At 40.9% G+C, this 20,640-nt stretch overlaps 10 protein-coding genes across 21 annotated transcripts in view; 2 read left to right on the top strand and 8 right to left on the bottom strand.

The window, feature by feature from the left end:
- The window catches only part of LOC117150874 (calcium/calmodulin-dependent 3',5'-cyclic nucleotide phosphodiesterase 1), a 107,544-nt gene that overhangs the window by 66,002 nt on the left and 20,902 nt on the right, over positions 1-20,640 (top strand). For all 10 annotated transcript variants that reach the window (XM_033318006.1, XM_033318005.1, XM_033318002.1 and 7 more), the window contains one exon: positions 18,750-19,040. Coding sequence is in view for 9 of the 10 variants with exons in the window: in XM_033318005.1 (XP_033173896.1) it covers positions 18,750-19,040 (291 nt within the window). In the remaining variant the exon portion in view is untranslated. The remainder of the gene's footprint in view (positions 1-18,749; positions 19,041-20,640) is intronic.
- LOC117150888 lies at positions 3,168-4,278 on the bottom strand. 2 transcript variants are annotated; one of them, XM_033318023.1, is made up of 3 exons: positions 3,773-4,278; positions 3,538-3,698; positions 3,168-3,463 (listed from the first exon to the last, which is right to left on the bottom strand). In XM_033318023.1, the coding sequence occupies exons 1-2, from the start codon at positions 3,775-3,777 to the stop codon at positions 3,572-3,574; spliced, it is 132 nt and encodes a 43-aa protein (XP_033173914.1). In that variant the 5' UTR covers positions 3,778-4,278; the 3' UTR covers positions 3,168-3,463; positions 3,538-3,571. The 2 variants fall into 2 exon arrangements, with proteins under 2 accessions (XP_033173914.1, XP_033173912.1); XM_033318021.1 differs by having other exon boundaries at positions 3,173-3,698.
- Positions 4,426-7,208, bottom strand: LOC117150877 (maltase 2). Of its 2 annotated transcripts, XM_033318010.1 has the most exons (6): positions 7,196-7,208; positions 5,711-6,872; positions 5,494-5,644; positions 5,246-5,441; positions 5,047-5,187; positions 4,428-4,895 (listed from the first exon to the last, which is right to left on the bottom strand). In XM_033318010.1, exons 2-6 carry the CDS (start codon positions 6,848-6,850, stop codon positions 4,829-4,831), a joined length of 1,695 nt encoding a protein of 564 aa, XP_033173901.1. In that variant the 5' UTR covers positions 6,851-6,872; positions 7,196-7,208; the 3' UTR covers positions 4,428-4,828. The 2 variants fall into 2 exon arrangements, with proteins under 2 accessions (XP_033173900.1, XP_033173901.1); XM_033318009.1 differs by lacking the exon at positions 7,196-7,208 and having other exon boundaries at positions 4,426-4,895; positions 5,711-6,946.
- Positions 8,049-10,027, bottom strand: LOC117150876 (maltase 1). Its single transcript, XM_033318008.1, has 3 exons — positions 8,806-10,027; positions 8,399-8,745; positions 8,049-8,321 (listed from the first exon to the last, which is right to left on the bottom strand). The coding sequence occupies exons 1-3, from the start codon at positions 9,994-9,996 to the stop codon at positions 8,105-8,107; spliced, it is 1,755 nt and encodes a 584-aa protein (XP_033173899.1). The 5' UTR covers positions 9,997-10,027; the 3' UTR covers positions 8,049-8,104.
- LOC117150880 lies at positions 13,125-13,428 on the bottom strand. Its single transcript, XM_033318014.1, has one exon. The coding sequence runs from the start codon at positions 13,405-13,407 to the stop codon at positions 13,174-13,176; it is 234 nt and encodes a 77-aa protein (XP_033173905.1). The 5' UTR covers positions 13,408-13,428; the 3' UTR covers positions 13,125-13,173.
- Positions 13,479-14,024, bottom strand: LOC117150881. Its single transcript, XM_033318015.1, has 2 exons — positions 13,698-14,024; positions 13,479-13,665 (listed from the first exon to the last, which is right to left on the bottom strand). Exon 1 carries the CDS (start codon positions 13,932-13,934, stop codon positions 13,710-13,712), a length of 225 nt encoding a protein of 74 aa, XP_033173906.1. The 5' UTR covers positions 13,935-14,024; the 3' UTR covers positions 13,479-13,665; positions 13,698-13,709.
- LOC117150879 (serine protease inhibitor Kazal-type 2) lies at positions 14,899-15,313 on the top strand. Its single transcript, XM_033318013.1, has one exon. It carries the CDS (start codon positions 14,901-14,903, stop codon positions 15,192-15,194), a length of 294 nt encoding a protein of 97 aa, XP_033173904.1. The 5' UTR covers positions 14,899-14,900; the 3' UTR covers positions 15,195-15,313.
- LOC117150883 lies at positions 17,248-17,637 on the bottom strand. Its single transcript, XM_033318017.1, has one exon. The coding sequence runs from the start codon at positions 17,589-17,591 to the stop codon at positions 17,391-17,393; it is 201 nt and encodes a 66-aa protein (XP_033173908.1). The 5' UTR covers positions 17,592-17,637; the 3' UTR covers positions 17,248-17,390.
- On the bottom strand, positions 19,044-19,779 carry LOC117150886. Its single transcript, XM_033318019.1, has one exon. The coding sequence runs from the start codon at positions 19,743-19,745 to the stop codon at positions 19,593-19,595; it is 153 nt and encodes a 50-aa protein (XP_033173910.1). The 5' UTR covers positions 19,746-19,779; the 3' UTR covers positions 19,044-19,592.
- LOC117150887 lies at positions 19,877-20,202 on the bottom strand. Its single transcript, XM_033318020.1, has one exon. The coding sequence runs from the start codon at positions 20,186-20,188 to the stop codon at positions 20,042-20,044; it is 147 nt and encodes a 48-aa protein (XP_033173911.1). The 5' UTR covers positions 20,189-20,202; the 3' UTR covers positions 19,877-20,041.

Raw genomic sequence — 20,640 nt, 5'->3', positions numbered from 1 at the left:
CCTTTGAGCCTTTGAATGTCCTGGCATGTCCTGGGGTGGCTCGTTTACCCGGTCACGTAGCGGCCACAAATCGTGCGGCGATTTTGAGACAAAGCCGGGCCACATGGAGTTTGAGCCCCACCAGTCCCAAATGCCACGCCCCCCGATTCCGATTCCGAACCCAAGAACGAAGCCTTCTTTTTGTGCCTTTTTACACAAGTCGCTTGGCGGCCGCCTGTCCTTTTGGCTTTCAATTTATGGGCGCTGCAATATTTCGCAAATATCCGTAGCATATCCTGCGGCGACAGCGCAGACAGCATTGCAATAAATAGTCAAGAGTTTGCCAGGCTGTGTGTGTGTGTGTCTGTGTATGTGTATGTATGTATGTGATTGGCTGAGTGTTTGGCTGGAAGTGTCCTTCAATTGACATATTACACTTGTTGTTGTCCTGGTCGCGGCTGTTTTGTCTTTCGCCCTTTTACTGGTTATTGCCGTCGATTTGTTTGGCCGCCCACTTTCTGGAGGGGGCGTGTCTGACAGGGAGGAGATGGATGTTTCTGTGGACGGGATTTGTATGGTTCTCGTCTGGCTGAAGGCAACGCTTGGCTGATCAAGCATTCGGCCAACAAGTTCGACCCATAGGCAGCAGTCTAATTGATGTGCCGGCAAACAGCAGATGGTTCCATTCCCTATTTTTAGGTATTTTCTTTACCCAAAAACCCTTGCCCTTGTGAAAAAAGGGTTAAGTGGCTCATTTAGTTTGCGGCTCATTGGTTAATTTCAGAAATTGCCTTTTAAGTAATTAATTGTAACAAGGAAAGGGTGAGCAAAAAAAGAAGTAAAATGAAGATCAATTAAGATGAGTTTGAGTTTCAACAGCCGAAAAATATAATATAAAATGCTTAAAATATATATTAGGGAAAATTATTTGTAATTATTTGTTTTAATTATTTTAATTATTATTTGTAAAACCTAAAATTTAGGGAATAAATTCGACCATATCTTTGACCACTTAAGCAAGTTGACTTTTGTCAAATAATATAACCATCATAGAGATGGGAATAAAGATAACTTTTTTAAAATAAATAAATTACCAATAATTTAACACCAAATTAAGGTAGCCAGAAAAGAACTTCTTGCCATTTTGGGCAAGGATCCCAGGACCTAACTTCCAATCGTGAGTTATCAGAATCCTTGGCATTCTCTCAGGCGTGGCAATGGAGCAGTGCATAACTGAGATGCCTTGACCTGCCTGAGCTGCGTAGTAGGGCTTTCTGGCCAAAAGCGTTAAGGAAATTTAACCAAATTTGCATAAATTCCGCTCGAACACAAAACGCTCAAAAATTCTCCGAATGCTAAGGAATGCGACAAAGGCAAGGAAAGACAGCCAACACATATACTCAAATATACGAACATAAAGTTTTATTGTCATGTAAGGGAGCTTCATTGAATTTTCCTTGGCCAAAGCATACTTTAAAGGATAATGTATGCAACTCGCTCTGTCCTTTTGGCGCCCCTCCTGCGTTTTCTTTTTTTGCTTTTATGGCAATGGCCTCTCAATTGGCAATCAATTTGCCTTGGTCTCTGTGGGACAACTTTTTCTTTCAAGTGTCAGCGACAGCCATAACAATAAAAGAAAAAAAGGCTTAAAATCAATTTTCGTTAAACCCTTCGAAGAGCACACAGACAAAGGCACAGACATAAAAATGATTACCAATGGCTCGAACTCGGAAAATTTTTTAATTAAAAACAGTTAAAAGCGGCGCCAACGACTGTCTGCAAAATGTATGTATATGGCCAAAAGTCCTGCTGAAAAAAATCACATTAAAAGCAAACTCCAAAATGGCTGCTGCCAAGAGCAGAAACACGCGCGCCGAAATGTTGGTGAAAATCTGTCGGAAAGGATGCCCGCAAGGGTACCACTGCTGGCATCAAGGTGCACAGCCTTTCTGTTAGAGCCTTTCTCTTACCTGTCTGCTAAAATTTGGCTAACTAGCACAAAGGCTTAAACACACACACACACATCGCTTAGCCACACAGTGTGTGTGTGCATGTGCGTCTGTGTGTTTGTCCCGCTTGTTTGCCTTCTGCCTCCTCGAATGTCAGAGAACAAAGGCCAGACATCGCAGCGCCGTTGTCCTGACAATTCGACAAGGTGTTCTTGTCATAATTTGCAACTCAATTTCGCTCGGATTTTTGGACCACTTTCCAGTTAGACGCTGCTAAGTTTGTTCGGCCCAAATGTTTCAGTAAGCAAACTTAAATGTAATTTAAACTTTTTAAGTACTACTCAGCATGCTAGATAACTTTTTTGGAGGTTTTAACTTTCTTCTTCCTTTGATTGAAGTTATAGGCTCAAAGTTACAAAAGGAACTTTACAAAGTTATTTGCTAAGAAAAAGATTTTTTAACAATATAAAACCACATACTTGGAGCTAATACGATAATGTAGTAGGAGGCCTCAAACGTATAGCTTATGCGCATTTCAAATCTCAGAACACATTTCCTGTCAAATCCGAGTACCAGTTCCCCAGTTAATCGTTCACTCGTGGAGGTCCTTGTTGTCGCAGCCAGCTTTTCGCTCTGGTTAATTTGCAGGCACTTTGCTGTAATTTCATTGGCATATCCGGTTCCTACTGTATCCGCTGCCATTGCCAAGGCATCTGTCATTGGGCCAACTAGTCAGCTTCGGTGGATGTCTTCTGTTCGAAGGCATTAATGCGTTAAATTCGCAGTGACGGCTGTCCTTGCAAAACGCGAAACTATTTGAAAGCGGCAACAAATTGAATAGGAACGATTGCCGTCACTTTCCCATTCACCGCTGAACTCGCTCACTTCAAATTCCCCCGGGCCAGGATAATTTATCAAGTTTGTTAGTGCAGCTGGAGACAAAAAAGAAGCACTACCTCTTCTCGTCGCACGGATTTGTAAAGTGATATAGAGGTATGCAGTTTCAGTCAGAGGATAACACTTACATTTATTTACTTTTTGCCTTTGCAGAGTGTCAAACGCTTAGCAGAAAGATAAGTGCCCTTGCCAGGAAAATCTCAAATATTTAATAGGGCATTAGGATAAACAGAGCGAGACTAACGAAAATGAGATATAAAATGTCATTCTTAGTTTGTACATTGTAGTTAGTAGCAGGAAGGCCACTTAAAGTTCATTTAAACAATATTTTCATTTTGTTTAAATTATTATTGTACATCCACAACATTTTTCTTCCAAGTAAAATATAATAACAAAACAAGCTTACTTTAATTAAATTTAATTAATACAAGGCTATAACTTTTAACAATACAAGGTTGCACAGAATCAAACCATCTACTTGGAAATCAGTTCAGCATTATATCCCACTCAAAAAGAAAAACCCATCTATCACCGCATTTCCCTCCGAAATTTTCTCGCCACTTGACAGTTCCACTGTTGGAGGAAATTAAATTTGCAAATCCCATCGGCCACATTCAGGAGTCGTTAATCCTGGCCAACTGTTAATGACATTTAAGCCGATGTTCGATTCATTAATTAAGCAATCAATCAATCAATCAGCGAGCACACATACACACAGAAATTGCCTGGGGAATAGCTAAAATCAATCAAAACCGATGCTGATTGAAATTCACTTTGGTCCATTTGTGACGCCACAAGTTGTAGACCAACAGTCCCACCAAAACCACATTGGCCGACTTGATGAGCTGCTTAACCAAGTGGCGACGTTGTTGGCTAAATACGGAAATGCAATTATTATCACCAGGCTTAAAAGTTGTCTAAAACAGCCATCTCGGGCCGGAACTCACCTCATTATCGCTGAGTTGCGCTCTCTTAAAACAATTCCGCCTCCAGGGGGCAGATTAAATCCAAAGTCGTCGGCCAAAATGCTGTCGCTGGATTATTTAAGTAGTTGATATTAAGTACTTTCACCGATTCCGGAACAGAATGGGTTAAGAGCAGAACGAAATGAAACGCAGCGGGGCATATAGACAGCAAAATATATATACTCTTAATCCGATGAGAGATCCGGTTCAACGTGGCGTATGGGTAATGAAATGTTTAAATTTGTGTGAATCTGTTAAGACTCGAACAGTTTTTAATTATATCGTTTGTCGAACTGAAAGAAGTACTATCGATTAAAGATTTTAAGTTTTACTGAAAATGACTGGGATTAAACGATTAAGAAATCCAAGTCTTTAAAGTCTTAATCGCTGTGCTGTACAAATAATAGTAGTTTTCTTATGAAATTGCATGGATGTTCACAAAATTTTTGTAATTTTCCGGCCATTCCCAACTATTAACTTCTAATCCAAACAACTTCCATTTGCTGGCAAAATATTTGTACAAGCATCGAGCAATCAAAAGTTTCCAACAAGTTTGCCATAGTTGCCACTCACAAATATTAAATTCAGTTATTAAAGGACATTTAAAAACTTTTGCATGTGGTATTATATTTTGTGCCGTCCTTGCGACATTTCCGCATGGGTGGGAGGATTCTGCACCAGTTCCATAAATCTTTCTTGGTTCCTGGGTGTGTTCTTCCTCCATACATGAAAAATTACAGTGGCCGGGCGAAACACCAACATCAACAGCGCGGCCAAGTGTTCTGGGCAAGTTGCCAGGAACAGGCGACGTTGTGGCCACTTTTTTCCGGACAGGATCCGAACCACACTGCCCCTTTGCCTTCATTACCAGTGGACAGCGTTCAATTCAATCGAGTCAAACGAAAAAAATGCACCAGCTCTAGGGTCATTAATTTTCCCCCATTATGTATTCAATCGCGTGACATTTTGAACTGGAAATGCAATTAAAGAGCAAAGTTTGCCGCCATCAGCTGGTAATTCCTCTAATCCCATTCCCGGCTAGACCAGTCGACAGACGAGACCCTCACGGGCGGCCAGGAGCAATGCACTTGCGGCGAGGGATTGACTGCAGCGGGAATACAGAAAGAAAATGGTATAGGGACATTAAGATTTAAGGGAACTCTACATTGATGTTTTCCCATTATTATATAGCTACGATAGTTTTTTACGGTGCAAAGCGGGAAATGAGTGACCAGAATTCAAAGGAACAAACTTACCCAGGTTGATATTTGGAATCCACGCCAGAAACTTCAACCACCAGTTTCTTGGGCTGGCTGAGAAACTCTGAGAGATCCACCAACTGCTCCTTGTCGCTCACATTTATCACGGTAATTATCGACTCAAAATTGGGATAGGACCTGCAAAACGGTTTTCCAATTAATCAATGTCTCTTAAGGGCAAATTTCATCCACCTACCGCTTGAAGGCAAACACCCAACGAGTAAGGGGTTCAATATTAAATCGACCCACACGCATAATGGCCGATTTTCGCAGCTCAAGCAGGTCCTTGTAGACCTGGTAATGGCTCCTGTTGGCCGCCTTCTGGGCCTCCAGGTTGAGCTCGAGGTAGTTTGGGTGGACAGGCAGCCAGGTTTTGGTGGCAGTGGAAAAACCTGTGCGAATTAGTTATTATTTAAGTTATAATAATATAATATGATGATTTACCGGCATTGGTCTCGCTACTCCACTGAAATGGTGTTCGGACTGGGTCCCGGGAGACCTCCTGGTAGAGCTCCTCTCCAACATTTCTGGCCGGCGGATCCACCGTGTCCTCCCAGCTCAGTTCGCGGTAGTCCACCATGCCGAGCTCCTCACCCTGAAAAGTGTAGGGGTAAAGCCAAAGGACCACAAGCAACCAACCAAGTCAGCAACAAAATCTCACATTATAAGTGACGGCGACACCGGGAAGGGTGAGCAGCAGCATGTTCATGGCGTCCACACTGGCTGGACCGAATCGAGAGGCGACCCGGGGGTTGTCGTGGTTGCCCATGACCCAGTTGGCCGCGTGCCCGCGTGGCATGTAGATCAGCCACTTCTCCACGTTGTAGACATAGTCACGCGCATCCGAGTCGCCTTTGACATCCGTGATAAAGTGAAAGTTGAAGGGCAGATGGGAGCCCCGCACCCCGTTGGAATCCTCGTAGTAGTCCGCAAGCTGGGTGAGTCCTGCGTACGCCTCCGTCATCATGATGCGTGTGGGTCTTTCGGGGTGCTTTGCACTAAAGTCATCCAGCAGCTGCCGCCAGTGATGAATCATTTCCAAGACTTCTGGCAGATCCCTGGAGTAGATGTGCTCGGTGTAGTCATAGGAGAGTGAATCCCCTGTTTTGCCACTCAATGGCTCATCTTTAAGAGATTCGTCCTCAAACAAATGATTCACTGCATCGATGCGGAAACCAGCTACGCCCTTGTTGAGCCAGAAAAGCAACACATCGTCCATGGCCTGAACCACTTTGGGATTACGATAGTTCAAGTCCGGCTGCTCCTTGGTGAACTGGTGCAGGTAATACTGCTCACGACCTTCGTGCCACTCCCAGGCGGATCCATAGAACACCGATGGCCAGTTGTTGGGTGGCACTCGAGTGCCATTCTCCTGGACGATGCCATCGTGCCACACATAGAAATCCTCGTAACCCGGCTCCCTGGCCGCAGACTTCTTGAACCACTCATGCTGATCCGAGCTGTGATTCGGCACAAAGTCCAGAACAACCTTGATGCCCAGCTCGAAGGCCGTGTCGATCAGCTCCTCGAAATCCTGCATGGTGCCATACTCCGGCTGGATTGCCTTGTAATCCGATATGTCATAGCCAAAGTCAACCATGGGCGACTGAAAAATGGGACTCAACCAGGTGGCCGTGATGCCAGTGTCCGCCAGATAGCGCAGCTTGGAGGTGATTCCCTTCAGATCGCCGATGCCATCGCCATTGCTGTCCATGAAGGACCTCGGATAGATCTGATAGAAGACCGTGTGTTGCCACCAGTCGATAAAATCCTCCGTGTCGCTCTTCACCAGACCGGCCATAATGGAGCCGGAGTTCAGCAGACTAAAAAGAAGGATTTGGATGAGTGGAGCGCGCATTTCGGCGAGGTATTCTGTTTGATGTGCTCGAGAGTTGGCAGTGCGACAGGCACTTTTAAAGCGATTCTACCATATAATTAAAATAATTTTTGCATTAGTCTTTGTCTAATTATCAGCAGTCGTATTAAAGGTATAATTTGTTGGCAGATTTTTATCAGCTCCAATCAAAACAAATTGCGGTGCAAATTAAATGAGTAAACAAAATTGTTTTTCACAATTTCACGGCACTCTGCACTTGTCAAGCCAATTGGTGGAAAACTAGGTGCTTTTTATAGACATTTCACCGACCGATCTAGACCAAAATCACTTTGCTCACCTCAAGGAAATCAAAATAAACTGAACACAATTACATATATTTCTCGAACAACTCAAAGCTTTTGGTTATGTGGATGCCATCAGCTGATCGAGAGCTTTGGATCCACAGACGATAGGAGAAGATCACGATGTATAGAATTTTCAGGTGGCAAACAAAATAAATAAATAAAAATAAAATAATTTATATATTTTTGTTATATCTATAGCCCCCACTATAGAAAGTAAGCATTTATTTATTTGAGCTACATTTTATCTTTAACTGTAGTGTAGTAGTAGTATGCTAATTTTCTTTCACTGTACTGTAAAATAATGAATTGGTGGGAAATTAAAATTTCACATTGTAATTAAAAAAACAACGCAAAAACGAACCAAATACGATATAACATCAGAAAATTTTCATAAATTTTGAATAATGCCTTTGCTTTTGAGAACACCTAACAATCAACTTGTTTATAGCAGCTGATTAGACATACAATTGCAATGAGAATAAAAATCAAAGCAAATTTTATGGTCGTCAACCACCGCTAAGTGGAAATTTAATTAAATTCGGCAACCATTTATCAGCTGCCTGAGCCCCCGAAAAGGGCCAAAAAACCTGACGACAATTATGAATTACGACTTGGAATTAAAGTCGAGGGCAAACAGCAGGGAAAGTGCCCCAAAGTGAGAAGTAGAAGGTCCGACACCAAGTGCTCTCAATTCAATTAAAATGTTTGCAATGCGCTAATGTAAATGGAAATGTGTTCCGCTGTCAAATGAAATGGAAACTCGATTAGATGGCCCCTGTGAGATACATTTAAATACGAAAATAGAAAAGCACGGCTGGTTGGCAAATGGAAAGTTTTCTCGTACTTTAATGTGGAATTCCAAGTAGTTCGTCGCTTACTTTCGCTTATTCAGCTGAATAACTAATCCCTCGTTGGGCGCCAATTCAATAGCCTCGGCCTTAAGTCGATCCCCCACCCGGTGTTGCGAGTCCACGCCCGCCACAAGGACACTCAATCGATTGGGCTGATCTATAAAGTCCGCGATGTCCACCAGTTCAGTGCGGTTGCTCACGTTCACGATGGTCAGGAGAGTGTGCTCGTTCTTCAGTTCTCTGATAAGATAGAAAATAAGGACAAAAATATATATAATAAAACGTTAATATAACAGCAATATTAATTTCCTACTTACCGCTTGAAAGCAAAGACCCTGCGATTAACCACTTCTGGATCAAAGGATCCGTTCTTCAGAACTGGCAGTTGTCTGAGCTTCAGAAGGGACTGATAGATCTTGTAATGACTTCGCCTCGCCTGCTGCTGATTGCGAAGATTGAGTTCCTTATAATTCGGATTGACAGGCAACCAAGTGCGGTTGGCGGATGAGAATCCTGCATTTAGATCACTATTCCATTGCATGGGAGTTCGCTCGGGATCTCTAGAGATCGTCTTGTAGTTGTCGATTCCAGCCTCACAAGCGGGCTGATCCACCGTATCGCTCCAGCTGATGTCCCTGTAGTCAGTCATGCCCAACTCCTCGCCCTAAAGTAAAGGAAAGTCTGTTTAAAATTATCCTTAAACAATTGAGTTTTCTGTACACACATTATAAGTAATACCAATTCCTGGCAGTGTCATCAGCAGCATATTCATGGCGTCCACAGATTTCTCACCAAATCGTGATGCCACTCGAGGATTGTCGTGATTTCCCATTACCCAGTTGGCCACATGACCATGTGGCATATAGATGAGCCACCTGGAGATATAGAAGACAAAGTCCGCAGCTGTCGAATTGGCATTCAGTTCAGTGATGAAGTCAAAGTTGAAGGGAAACTGAGGACCCTGAACTCCTTTGGAATCTTCGTAGTATTCCATTAGTTGCGACACCGAGGCGTAACCCTCGGTCATCATTATCCTCAGTGGTCCCTCGTGGTTAGCTGTATAATTATCCAGAAGTTGCCGCCAATGCTGAAGGAGGCCGTAATCCTCAGGCTGATTTCTGGTATAGATGTGGCTCAAGTAGGCCTCATTATTCGGATCATCGGTAGTGCCACTTGGAGGCTCATCCCTCAACTGAGCATCCTCGTAAATATATATAATGGCATCAATGCGGAAACCGGCAATACCCTTGTTTAGCCAAAAGAGCATCACATCGTCCATGGCCTTAATGACGGCGGGATTTCGGTAGTTCAGATCGGGTTGTCCATAGGTGAACTGCCTGAGATAATACTGCTGCCTCTCCTCGTTCCACATCCAAGCGGATCCGGAGAACACCGAGAGCCAATTGTTGGGCGGCACACGAGTTCCGTTCTCCAGGAGAATACCATCCTCCCACACATAGAAATCCTCGTACCCTGGCTCTCGGGCCACTGACTTTATGAACCAGGGATGCTTATTCGAGCTGTGATTGGGAACAAAGTCCAGGATCACCTTCACGCCCAGTTCATTGGCCTTGGCTATCAGGGCGTCAAAGTCCTCAAGGGTGCCATATTCCGGCTGTATGTTTGTATAGTTAGATATATCGTATCCAAAGTCAACCATTGGTGACTCATAAATGGGACTCAACCATACGGACGTGATGCCCGTATCCTTAAAATACTGCAACCTAGACGTAATACCTTGCAGATCACCAATACCATCGCCATTGCTGTCCTGAAAGGATCTCGGGTAGATCTGGTAGAAGACCTCGTGCTGCCACCAATTGTATTTCGCATCCAGCTCCTTTGACTGGTGGTTGTGGGCCAATATGCCTACTAGGCCCACACTCAAAATGAAAGCTATTTTCACCACAACCATCGTGGTCAACGAACGAACTTGTTTTCTATTATCATCAAACTTTTGCCGGCTTTTTATACTGCTGCCGGCTTTTCAATTCCGGTTTTGTTTGACTTGGCGATTTGATCGCTTAAATATTTGAGCAATTGTCACTTTGAAAATTGTTTAAATGGAATTAAACATTTAAAGTTTTTTGTTCGAGCCGGCTTTTACAACGGCCAGTTGACCAAACAGTGGGAAATTTTCTAACCTTTCCATTAAAACAATGAAAATGTTAAACTGGCGGGAAGGAAGGACGGAACTAAATCGATACATAGTTATTGCTAAAAGATGACTTGTAGTATTGTTGAAACAGCTACTTTGCAAGTTTCTTAACAATGCTTCGACGTACAAATGTAAAACAGAATAAACATTTGTTCTTAGCCGCAATTCTTGATGAAATGTTATATATTCAAGTATAATTTCTAATTCTAAACTTCAGTTTTAATTTGAAACCGCCTCCATTTTAAATAACAGATTTTTACCCATTTCACAAAGCAGCCATTAAATATACGCCAATTAAGATTTCCAACCGCGAACTTCCGTTGCGTGACCAGGGCGACCAAACGGAATTTCACCCAATCCCCCCAGACTTATTGTGGGCTGAATCTGGCTGCTTAATTAAACATTTTACTGGAGTCGAGACAGCAGAAACAAGGAGCTGCCATTGTGTTCCTTCCTACCTTTGAGCAAACTGCTTGTTTAGAAGTTTATGTATATTGAAAATTTTTGCACAAATATGTGCAGAAATCTTCACGTGTAAGCCAAGCAGAGTCGGCATAATTTTCCCGCTTTTCACGGCGACATGAAAAGGGTTTGACAAGGGGGCGTGGCTGTTCGCATTGAGATTCCTTTTCCGACCAAAATCAAAGCGAAGAAAATTCGCTGTAATTTCGAGGCCGCACCTCTGGGGAAATGCCAAAGAGGCGGGGAAAGTGGAAAGTTAAAGCGAAATGTTTTGAGGAGGGGAGGGAGCGCTGGCTAATCCACCCGTCTGCATCCCCAAAACTCTGGCAGCTCTCAGTCACCTGTCTCACCTGTCTGTGGGTTCCTCGCAGGACACCAGGGTTTACCTTTCATGTCGCGACTCTGATTGAATTGCCTTTTGCGCGAGCGGAGGACGCGTTTCGGCCGCCTTTTGTGCTGGGGAATTCTGAAAGAGGAAGGAAATTCCCTTTTTTTCCAAGCACTTTTCAATTTGGCTTTCTGCCTGCGCCGGTTCGAATAAGTAAATATACACGGCCTACATTTTTTATTATGTAAATATTTAATCATATCAGAAAATTCAGGGTGCCTCTCATCCAGCTTGGCATATTAAAAATCAGCTCCCACTAATCCGGTAGCCCCAGATAAATTTACGAATTTATCACACGCGCCTAAACATATGCTACGGTTTTCCCTCATCCGCATTTTCCTCTTTTCCGCCTTATCCATTTTTTATGCGAGTGTGCGTTGTCTGACAACCCTTGAGCATCAGCAAATTTGAGTTGGGCGGTCTCTCATCCAGCATTTGATTTTATTCTTTTTTTTTTTGGGCTGCTATTTAGTGCTGTCAATAGGTTTACGCTTATCAAATACTTGTTATCAGAAATCGATTACAAAAACAGCGGCTGAAGCGGTACGATTTTGTTGGTTTGTTGTCATTTGTCGTGATTGCCGTTGTCATAAGTAGGTTCCACATGTAAATTTCCATACATATATCCCGGTTTATTTGCCTGTTTTTCGTTCAAGCCCATCCGACCTTCACTATCTTGCTGTTATTGTTATGACTCCAGGCGGGGCAATCCTCTTTCGACCCAATATTATCATTTTATCTGCTTTGACTCTGTTCGATAAGCTGGCATTCAAGTCACTGACTGATAAATGTTCGGCATTAGGGCACTTTCGTTACCAATCGGTATTACAAATTGGTATTTGCCAGCATAGGTTATTTACAGAGAGCGGCGAGTCAGTTAAACGGGTTAAGAGTGTTCATATTTATTAAAGTCTAGCTTACTGTGCCCATTGTGACTGTTTAACAATAATATTAAAAGTATAAACAAATCCGAAACGAGAGGAATTATTTCACACTCTAAATAAGGTAAACAAAAATATTGATTGTGCTAACGAACAGTTGGAAAAAAGACGTTTGTTTACTCTTTTTTACATAGGTAATAATGTGGTTATTAGAAAAACACTAAAAAGTGGTTAAAAGCAAAGCGAAAGGTTTTCCAACTTACCGAATTATGAGCTCCGCTAAAATGATTTGATATGATATAATCTTTCTCTGGAACGAGATAAAAACACATTTAGGGCTGTGATGCAAACCGTTTTGTTATTATCTTTTTAATAACATTGTGGCTAGTAGAATTCTGGACTGCAGCTGTCAGTTTCCTGTCATAAAGCCAATGGCAGTAGCTTCCCCGAATCCCATAAAAGCGTCCGATTACCTTTATTAGACATGGTTTTCGGTCTTGTTAGTACTGCGCCTTCGGTATTAGCCAGTTGGTTTGTTTGCACCCAATTTGGATGTTGCGCGTAGGCACGTATTGGGATTCAATTAGTCAAACCACTGTGCAGAGTTAATAAATCAAATCCCAACCATCAGCCATCCTCCAGAATATCGAATCGCTGCTCGCTGCTGGCGAACGATTAATTATGCATAAATTTGATTGATGTGCGTGAGGCGACTGTTTAATCGGTGCCGAAAGCTCCTGCGACTTACTCTTCCACCAAAAGTGTCAACCAAAAACGAGCTGCGACCCAAAGTCACCAGTTGATTAACGAGGTGATGACGCACTCGACGGCGATTTTAATTAGCATTGAATGGAGCTATTTGCATATAATACACACCGATGCGCATCGTCGAGAAAAACAGATTATAAAACAGAAATGCAAGCTCACTTATACTTAGACCTAAGTAATACACCTACAGTGTAAACAAGATCACGTGATAAACAATTAATTTTTTTAGAGAATTTAAATATAAGCTGAAATTCAGTAGATTATTAGAATACATCACAGCTTATTCATATTCAACTGAACACTTGAAATCGTTGGTTTTAACTAGAATACTTGCGAGTTAAAAGAAAAAAGAGCTCGTCGTGCTGATGATATAATTGGTTATTCTTTATTGTTTCTTTTTTTTTTGTTTCATTTAATTATGAAGTAATTGCTTTGTCAAGAGAACCGAGAAGCTTGACAAGATCCCATTTTTTTTATATTCAAAATTCTTCCGAGCTTTCTATATTCCCGCTGAGTGCACTCAAAAACACATCGATTCTGATAGGTCACACCATTGGTTCCACAGACCTCTGCCTTTCGAAGATTACAGGGGCAATAACTAGCCTCCGATGAAGCCACAAATAATATAGCCAATAGGCCCAAAAGAGCCATCATAGCCAAGAACTTCATTTTTCCTTGGAAAGTGAAAAATTATCCGATGCTCGCAGTCGTATTCCACCGAATGTTCTGCCAAGACTGCGTTTCAGTTTAATTAATAAACACCAGGCTTTATTTGTTTAGAGTATCTTGGTTATAATATACATTACTGATAAACGAGAGAAAGCATTTTAGATTGTTTTAATAAGAGTATTTAGCTTTTGATAGTTGTTCACATTATATTATCTCAAGTACCATCTCACAGCATTCATCACTAAAGTATTTAGGTATTTCACTCCAGTTCGGATCGAAGGATGAATAATATTTCAGTTTGTCTAGTTGCAAGGTCCATCCTTCCTGATGTTCAAGGTGCGCCCAAGTTTCTTATAATCCCTTTGGCTGCACTCGAACTCACAGCGATTTTTGAAGGTAACACCATTCGAGCCGCAGACTTCAGTGCCCTTGGTCTTCAGATCGCAAGGACAATAGCTGCCCTCCGAAGATCCGGCAAAGAGGGCTATCAAAAGGCCCAAAACGACCAGCAAAGTCAGATACTTCATGATTTCTATACGTGGATGTGTGGAATGAATGGGGTTTTCTGTGCGGAACACGTCGTCGTCTCACTGCGAGCATTCAATTAAGACTGAGTTTCGAATCTGAGTCGTTTGTGTCGAGAGTGTGAATAAAAGTTTTTGATGCTTTTGTGTGTGCGTAAGTTTTGCTAATTAGTCAAACAAGCTGCTGATTACTTCGCACTCCTCTCTCGACCTCCGAAACAGCCAACACTCCCCACTTTTTCTCACATCTGCTGGGTATTCGTTTCATTTGCATGTGCCTTCCGGGCTTCCAGTAACTTGGTTGGCAGTTTAGAGACCGCACCGTCAGAATGGCGAAGATGAAGAGCATCAGAACCAGAAGTACACCTCTCATGGCGGCAGTGACTCCACAACTGGATATATAACTTAGACGAATTTCCCCAGGGCCGCCCAGGCAGCTAAGCTAATTGAAATTGAATGGCAATTGAAATTGAATAGCTAGTGTCGTGTAAATTGGCTCACAAAAAGGCTGGCGTTTCATTAATTATCGTGCCTCCTAAAAAGCGAAGCAAAGTGCATGTAAATTTTGTGTAGATTGGGAAATTCCCTCGACTCTACCTGATCGCTGATAAGAAGGCAGAGAGAAATGGGCGAAAAGCTCTTAAATATAGTGAGTAATGGAGTGAGTATGGCTATAGCTTTTCGGTGTGAGCTTTTCATTCGACTATAAAAAATTGCGTGTTTGGTTCTGCGATAAGCTAAATAAGTAATTAAGCTGGAAGTGCCGGAGCCCATAAATTATTCAAATAATTTGCAATGCATATGCCTAGCATATCAAGCTTTAGGAACTGGAATTGCTCGCATTTCAACGGCTAGCCAATCACAATGTTTAGTTCTCAAAACCAAAACACTCACTACTCCAAAGCACCACGAGAGCTGATAAGATAAGCGGCCAAATCGAAGCCAGCCAAAGCTCCATTGAATGAAAAAATGTGTTCAGCTCCAGTATCGAATCAGTCTAGCAAGTGGATTAACCCGGTAACAATGAAATTCCTAAGCATTCTAGTGGCCCTGTGCCTCCTCCTGGCCCTCACCATATCGCCCATTAGCTGCGATGATACGGAGAAGGTGGATAAGCCTTTCTGTCCCTGTCCCAGGAACTACGAGCCCGTTTGCGGATCCAACTTGGTCACCTATCCCAACCGATGCGAGTTCGACTGTGTACGCCGAAATGTTGAACGTCAGGGTCGCAGTATGGGACTTCTGAGAGACGGAACGTGCTAAGCCCCCAATCCTTTCGACACACAAGCCAAAGAAGAATCCAGAAAGTAAATCGTATAAAAGTGCCTTGTATTAATCATCAATTTGAAAAAATATAGAAATAAATCAGCTTATCAACCAGAGTATTTGGCATTGCATTTGATAGCGCTCGAACACCTTATCGCCAATACGAATCGTACAAAACGCGACACTGGCAAAAACTTGTACCCACTTCCGAAGTTTGCAGTGATTTATGAACTCAATACTTATGTTCAAGTGGCTTTCGCCACCAAAGATTACGCTTTTTGGGAATAATTTAAAATTAATCTTCGATGAGTCACTTCAAAATCACCTGTCTTTCACATTATGAACCAGGTTGTAAAAATGTAATTACTTGTTAATTTATAAAGTGGCAAATTTTTGAAGGTCATATAGTTCTTTCAATACTTAAGTATTTTGAATAAATATTTCGAGATTTTTAAATTGGGCAGATTTAAATCATAGCTTAAATAATATTAAATATATATTTGCATATTTTACATATATTTCTTATATACATAACTTATATATATAACTTAAACTCGCAGGTCCCAAGCACTGCTATTTTTTTGAACACAGCTGTATGCGTGTCAAGTCAATTCATTATATGTAGTGCTAATCAAAACATCTGAAAACCCTACTTTCATTCCGCAGCCCTGGCTTTTTATAATATAATTGTTGTTTTATTTGTTGACTAAAGCTATGGCAACATTTGTCTAAATAGAATCCAAGCCAACAATTGGGTCAATAACAGAAACCTAAAAAGTGCACACATAGAAATTCAGTACTTTTTAGACAGTTGTTTTTCATATAAATTATTTTAAACCCGGCTTCGGCATACCAATTGAATAAATATGAATATTCAATTATTTAAATGGATTAGTTTTCATTGGCATGAAATTATTGGAAAAAAATACTACGGAGTCAGAAAAAATATTAGTAATCACATCACCTTGAATTGCAGAAATTGATAGATTTTACGATTTAAACTATTTTTATTTGTACCACAAAAGATTTAAACAATACCGTTTGTATAAACACAGTTTAAGCTTTAGCGATTCGTCCTGATACCAGAAGCATATACATTTTTAAATTATTTATACATATTATTTATTGTTCACTTTTCATCATACGAATGTAAGTCGATACGAGTTGGCGATCCATATTCAGTTTTCTAGCATCTTCCCTTCTTTTCCATAGTAATGGAGCGTCCGTTTTTACTTAAACAATCCAAAACACACGGGTTAGTATAGGTCAAGGAGTCCGATCCGCACACAGGATCATAGTTTCGAGGACACGGGCAATCGTACTGGAATACCTGGCCCACAGCCAGGGCCAAAAGTGCAGACAGGCAGAAAGCGATGAAGGCTAGGCAACGCATGGCTATAATGCTAGACAGGCTTGGCAAGACTGGAGCTTTCCCACATGATCGCCACTTATTTATAGATAAGCCAGAACCTGCCACCTTAGCAAGCCCTAGTTGGAAAAACTACAGCAATAAACCGTGACTTCAGCACTTTCTAAGGTTCAAAGTTAACCGATGCTCGCAGTCCTATTCCACCGAATCTTCTACCAAGACTTAGTTATAATATGCAATATTGATACGCAGGACTTCATTAATTTATTAATATATTTTGCTTTATTTGTTGGGTAAAGTTATGGCAACATTTGCCTAATTAGAAGCCAAGCCAAAAATGGGGTCAATAACAGCAGCCTCAAAAAATGCACACTTAAATATTTAGTTCTCTGTAGACAGTTGTCTTTCGTCTAATTTTCCGGCATTGTTATGACAATAAAATAAGTATGAATAAATATTTATGCATTTAAATTTTCTATTTATTTGCATTGTCATGAACCTTTTGGAAATAAATACTGCGAAGAAGATTTAAGCAATATCGTTTGTGTAAACACAGTTTAAGCTTCAGCGATTCGGTCTGAAACCAGAAGCATATATGTACATTTTTAAATTATTTACAAATTTAATTATTTAACACTTTTTATCATACACGTGCAAGTCGATATAAAAATGGCAATTCATCTTTAGTTTCCCCGCACTTTCCCCAATTATTCACAGTAATGTAGAGTCCGTTTTTAGCTTCACAATCCAAAAGACATTTTGCATTTATTATTCACATTACATCATATAACTTTTGGTCGGCTATAACCAGGTGGATATACATATTACTGGCACTTTTTCCATGTTACCACTTTTATGGGGTTTCCACTTCTAACTTCACATTTGAATTCACAGTAGTTGTTGTAGGTCTTGGAGTCCGATGCGCACAATGGTTGAAGTATAAGATTACAATGGCAAAACTCCTGACCCACAGACAGGGTCAAAAGAGCAAACAGGAAAAATCCAATAAAGAGCAAATATCGCATGGCTATAATGCTAGACAGATTAGCCAAGAATGGAGCTTGCACACTTGATCGATACTTTGCAAGCCGTAGTTTCGTGGAAAAACTTCAGCAATACAACGTTACGTAAGCACTTCCTAAAGTTCAAATGCCGTTTTTCAGGGGAAAAATTTCTAATGAATTATATACGGATTATAAACGGATTTTAACTATAACTGTGTAAATTTGTAAATAATCTCGTCACTCAATGGGAAATGCCCATCATTTAGACGACGTGGCGTATACGCAATATAAAGTATAAGCAAATGAAAATTGAATCTTTCTATAAATCTCTATAAATATATATGTATAAACGCTTATTGTTCCCCTAGTTCGCTAGTTGCTCGCAGCTGTTGGCCTTGGCAACTTTCGCACAAAAAAATCTTTTTTAGCTTGGCCTAATAAAATCCTTTCAACGCACAAAAGCAATTTCAGTCTAATCTTGTAGTGGCAAAGGAGGCAGCTTAGCCTGGTCGAATCAAAGCAGAGGATATTACAAGATGAAGCTGAAGAAAAGCTTAAGCGGAAGGAAAATAAGTGGGGAATCACGGATGCCATAGCGACTGCCAAATGCTCTTTTCACAATGAATAGATGGTTGAGTTAAAAACATGAATATTAATATTTGTAGACAGAAGAATTTATTTTAAAATAATAATCTATCAAACTTTAACACTTAGTTTAAATCTAATAAAACAGTGATATATAGCATTCTCAATATCTACTGAACCATTTGCTGTCTGTGTTTAAGATACGCCCTTCCAGTTTAAGGAATCCGCAAAAAAGTTTCCCGACCCTTTTGGCCAAGAAGCAAACAAAATACACAACACAAATACACTTTTGCTAAGACCGACAGCATTAGAAACGGGGGATTTGCAGCAAGTGAAAGACAACAAAAGGATTTGGGGCTCATATGGATGCGTGCACAAGCGAGGATAGTTTGAATACTGATTGCCATGCGGAAACCTGTTGGATGCCACAACGAAATTCAGATACACACTTAAACAAACATTAAGTAGAATATCTGAAATTCAGCTTAAATGTTCTTTCGATTTCTTCTGATGTTTTTACTATTTCTATAGATACATTTGTATGCAATATAGTTAAATAATAGTACGTAATAACACTTATACTTTTACTTTCAGTTGCCAGCACGCCGGAGAGTTTGCCCAGCAAGCGGGACGAGGCAAGTGGTGGGGCGGGCTCCACTGGCGGCACAAGTGGTGCGGCAACGAGCAGCAGCAGCAGCGGTGGTGGTGCAGCGAGCGGTGCAGCGAGTGAGTCAGTTGGCCCTGCAAGCGGAACGGCAACCGGGACGGGATCGGCGTCCGGAGGAGCAGGTGGTGTCAGTACGCCGGCACAAGAAGCCGCCAGTCCCACGGTCTCCGAGCTCAGTGGCAGCGGCTCAAATGCGACAATAAATGGTCAAGTGGCAAGTAAGTAAAGCGCAGCTCATGGCATTTTGCAACCCAGTTGTGTCCCCGCTGTTGTGTGCATTATTTTTGCATATTTCATCATCTAAACCTAGTGCTCCTGCTCCTGGTGGCATTATAATTTCCATTTTGAGGACAGGATACTCCGTGCATAATCCATTCAGCACCAGCTGCGGAGATTGCGGTGGCTAAGTCGGTTTGACATCGCTCGGAAGTTGCAGGAATTTAGATGGGATGGCACTTCGTGGATTGTTGTGTTTGGAAACCAAATCGGCTAATTGAAATTGCATCGCAGCGCAGTGGTCTTAATTACATTTTTGAGCTATTGTTTGGTTTAACCCAATTAATTTGACCAGATATAGAGGGCTTTTTTAAAACCACTTTCAGGGGCTAGAAAATCAATAACAGCGTTAGGTAATAGGTTAATATACACATAAATTATTTCAAACAACTGATATTATTGACCCTGAAGTTTGTATTTTTTTATTGAATCGTAAAATATTCTTATAGGGCTTGTTCTACAACCCGATCGTTGGTCTCATGCGGATATCGCATCTATCTTCCGTAGCTCCAAACACTTGCATTGTTATTCCAGCACCATCCTCTATAGTTATGTATGCAAAAAATAAATCCATCATTTTCTTTCCCCCTGGCTGTCAAATCCAAAAAATGAATCAGGCAAAGCACAATTAAATTATAGAAATGCATTGCCACAAAATATTGTGAATAGGAACTGATAGAAATCTGTATACATATATCTATAAATGAGGAAGTCATTACAGCGTTAAATTTTAATTTTTCTTAATTTGTAATTTATAATTTAGTTGCCCGTAATTAATCTGAGGAATAATAAGAAATAACCTATTTCGAACAAGTAATGTTATTTACTTTAAAGCTTGTATCATACCTTTTAAGTATTAAACCTACGTACAACCAACTTTATTATCGAAAGTCACTTTTTATCTTTTTCTGGTATCATAATTACAAGTCACAAGCTTTTTTCTTTACTTTCCCTTGGGCCACATATTAAATCTTTTATCCCAGCACACACCATAGGGTCCACAATAGGTAGAACTTTCCTTTTCGTTCACCCCGTTTGTCAAATCCAAAAGAGCGAACAGGCAAAACGCAATAGGAATATAGCAATGCATCGTTGCAGATTATAATGAATACAACCTGATAGTAAGTTTGATTATATACTTATAGGAAATCCATAGACTGTAGAGCATTAAATCCTGAATTTCGCACCAAATTTACAGTTTTTAATTTATGATATTTTTAAAGCTAGCAAATAATAACAAGATATGAGGCTATAGTCGATAGTTTCCCGAATATCAGATACACTTTAGTTAACCAAATATTTATTTATTTATTATACAGTAATAGATAGAGTAGTTTGCAGAACTAGGTTGTATATATGATTAGCACAGCAGTAGATAGAAACCTAAAGTATCTTAGTGTATAAAAAAGATTGATGGTGGGCCATCGATCATGTTACCAGTTGCGAAACGCACTTTATGCGGCCATCAGACCATTTAATTGCCGGCAATTTCCATCGCCGTGCTCACATGGGTCAAAACTACACCAGAAATTGGGTTTTTAG

This window comes from Drosophila mauritiana, chromosome 2L (assembly GCF_004382145.1).
Source record: "Drosophila mauritiana strain mau12 chromosome 2L, ASM438214v1, whole genome shotgun sequence".
Taxonomy (NCBI): Eukaryota; Metazoa; Arthropoda; class Insecta; order Diptera; family Drosophilidae; genus Drosophila; species Drosophila mauritiana.
Note: the sequence above shows the minus strand (reverse complement) of the source record. Positions and strands in the feature narration are given on the sequence as shown.

Excerpts from the sequence above, each read along its gene's own strand:
- LOC117150877 (XM_033318009.1), bottom strand. The coding sequence starts at position 6,907 with ATGCGCGCTCCACTCATCCAAATCCTTCTTTTTAGTCTGCTGAACTCC. Across the intron at positions 5,442-5,493 it reads GAGTAGCGAGACCAATGCCG|GTTTTTCCACTGCCACCAAA; the intron begins GTAAATCATCAT and ends TAATTCGCACAG. Across the intron at positions 4,896-5,046 it reads GATTCCAAATATCAACCTGG|TCAATCCCTCGCCGCAAGTG; the intron begins GTAAGTTTGTTC and ends TTCCCGCTGCAG.
- LOC117150876 (XM_033318008.1), bottom strand. The coding sequence starts at position 9,996 with ATGGTTGTGGTGAAAATAGCTTTCATTTTGAGTGTGGGCCTAGTAGGC. Across the intron at positions 8,746-8,805 it reads GAATTGGTATTACTTATAAT|GGCGAGGAGTTGGGCATGAC; the intron begins GTGTGTACAGAA and ends CCTTTACTTTAG. Across the intron at positions 8,322-8,398 it reads AGGGTCTTTGCTTTCAAGCG|AGAACTGAAGAACGAGCACA; the intron begins GTAAGTAGGAAA and ends CTATCTTATCAG.
- LOC117150880 (XM_033318014.1), bottom strand. The coding sequence starts at position 13,407 with ATGAAGTTCTTGGCTATGATGGCTCTTTTGGGCCTATTGGCTATATTA.
- LOC117150881 (XM_033318015.1), bottom strand. The coding sequence starts at position 13,934 with ATGAAGTATCTGACTTTGCTGGTCGTTTTGGGCCTTTTGATAGCCCTC.
- LOC117150879 (XM_033318013.1), top strand. The coding sequence starts at position 14,901 with ATGTGTTCAGCTCCAGTATCGAATCAGTCTAGCAAGTGGATTAACCCG.
- LOC117150883 (XM_033318017.1), bottom strand. The coding sequence starts at position 17,591 with ATGCGATATTTGCTCTTTATTGGATTTTTCCTGTTTGCTCTTTTGACC.
- LOC117150886 (XM_033318019.1), bottom strand. The coding sequence starts at position 19,745 with ATGCATTTCTATAATTTAATTGTGCTTTGCCTGATTCATTTTTTGGAT.
- LOC117150887 (XM_033318020.1), bottom strand. The coding sequence starts at position 20,188 with ATGCATTGCTATATTCCTATTGCGTTTTGCCTGTTCGCTCTTTTGGAT.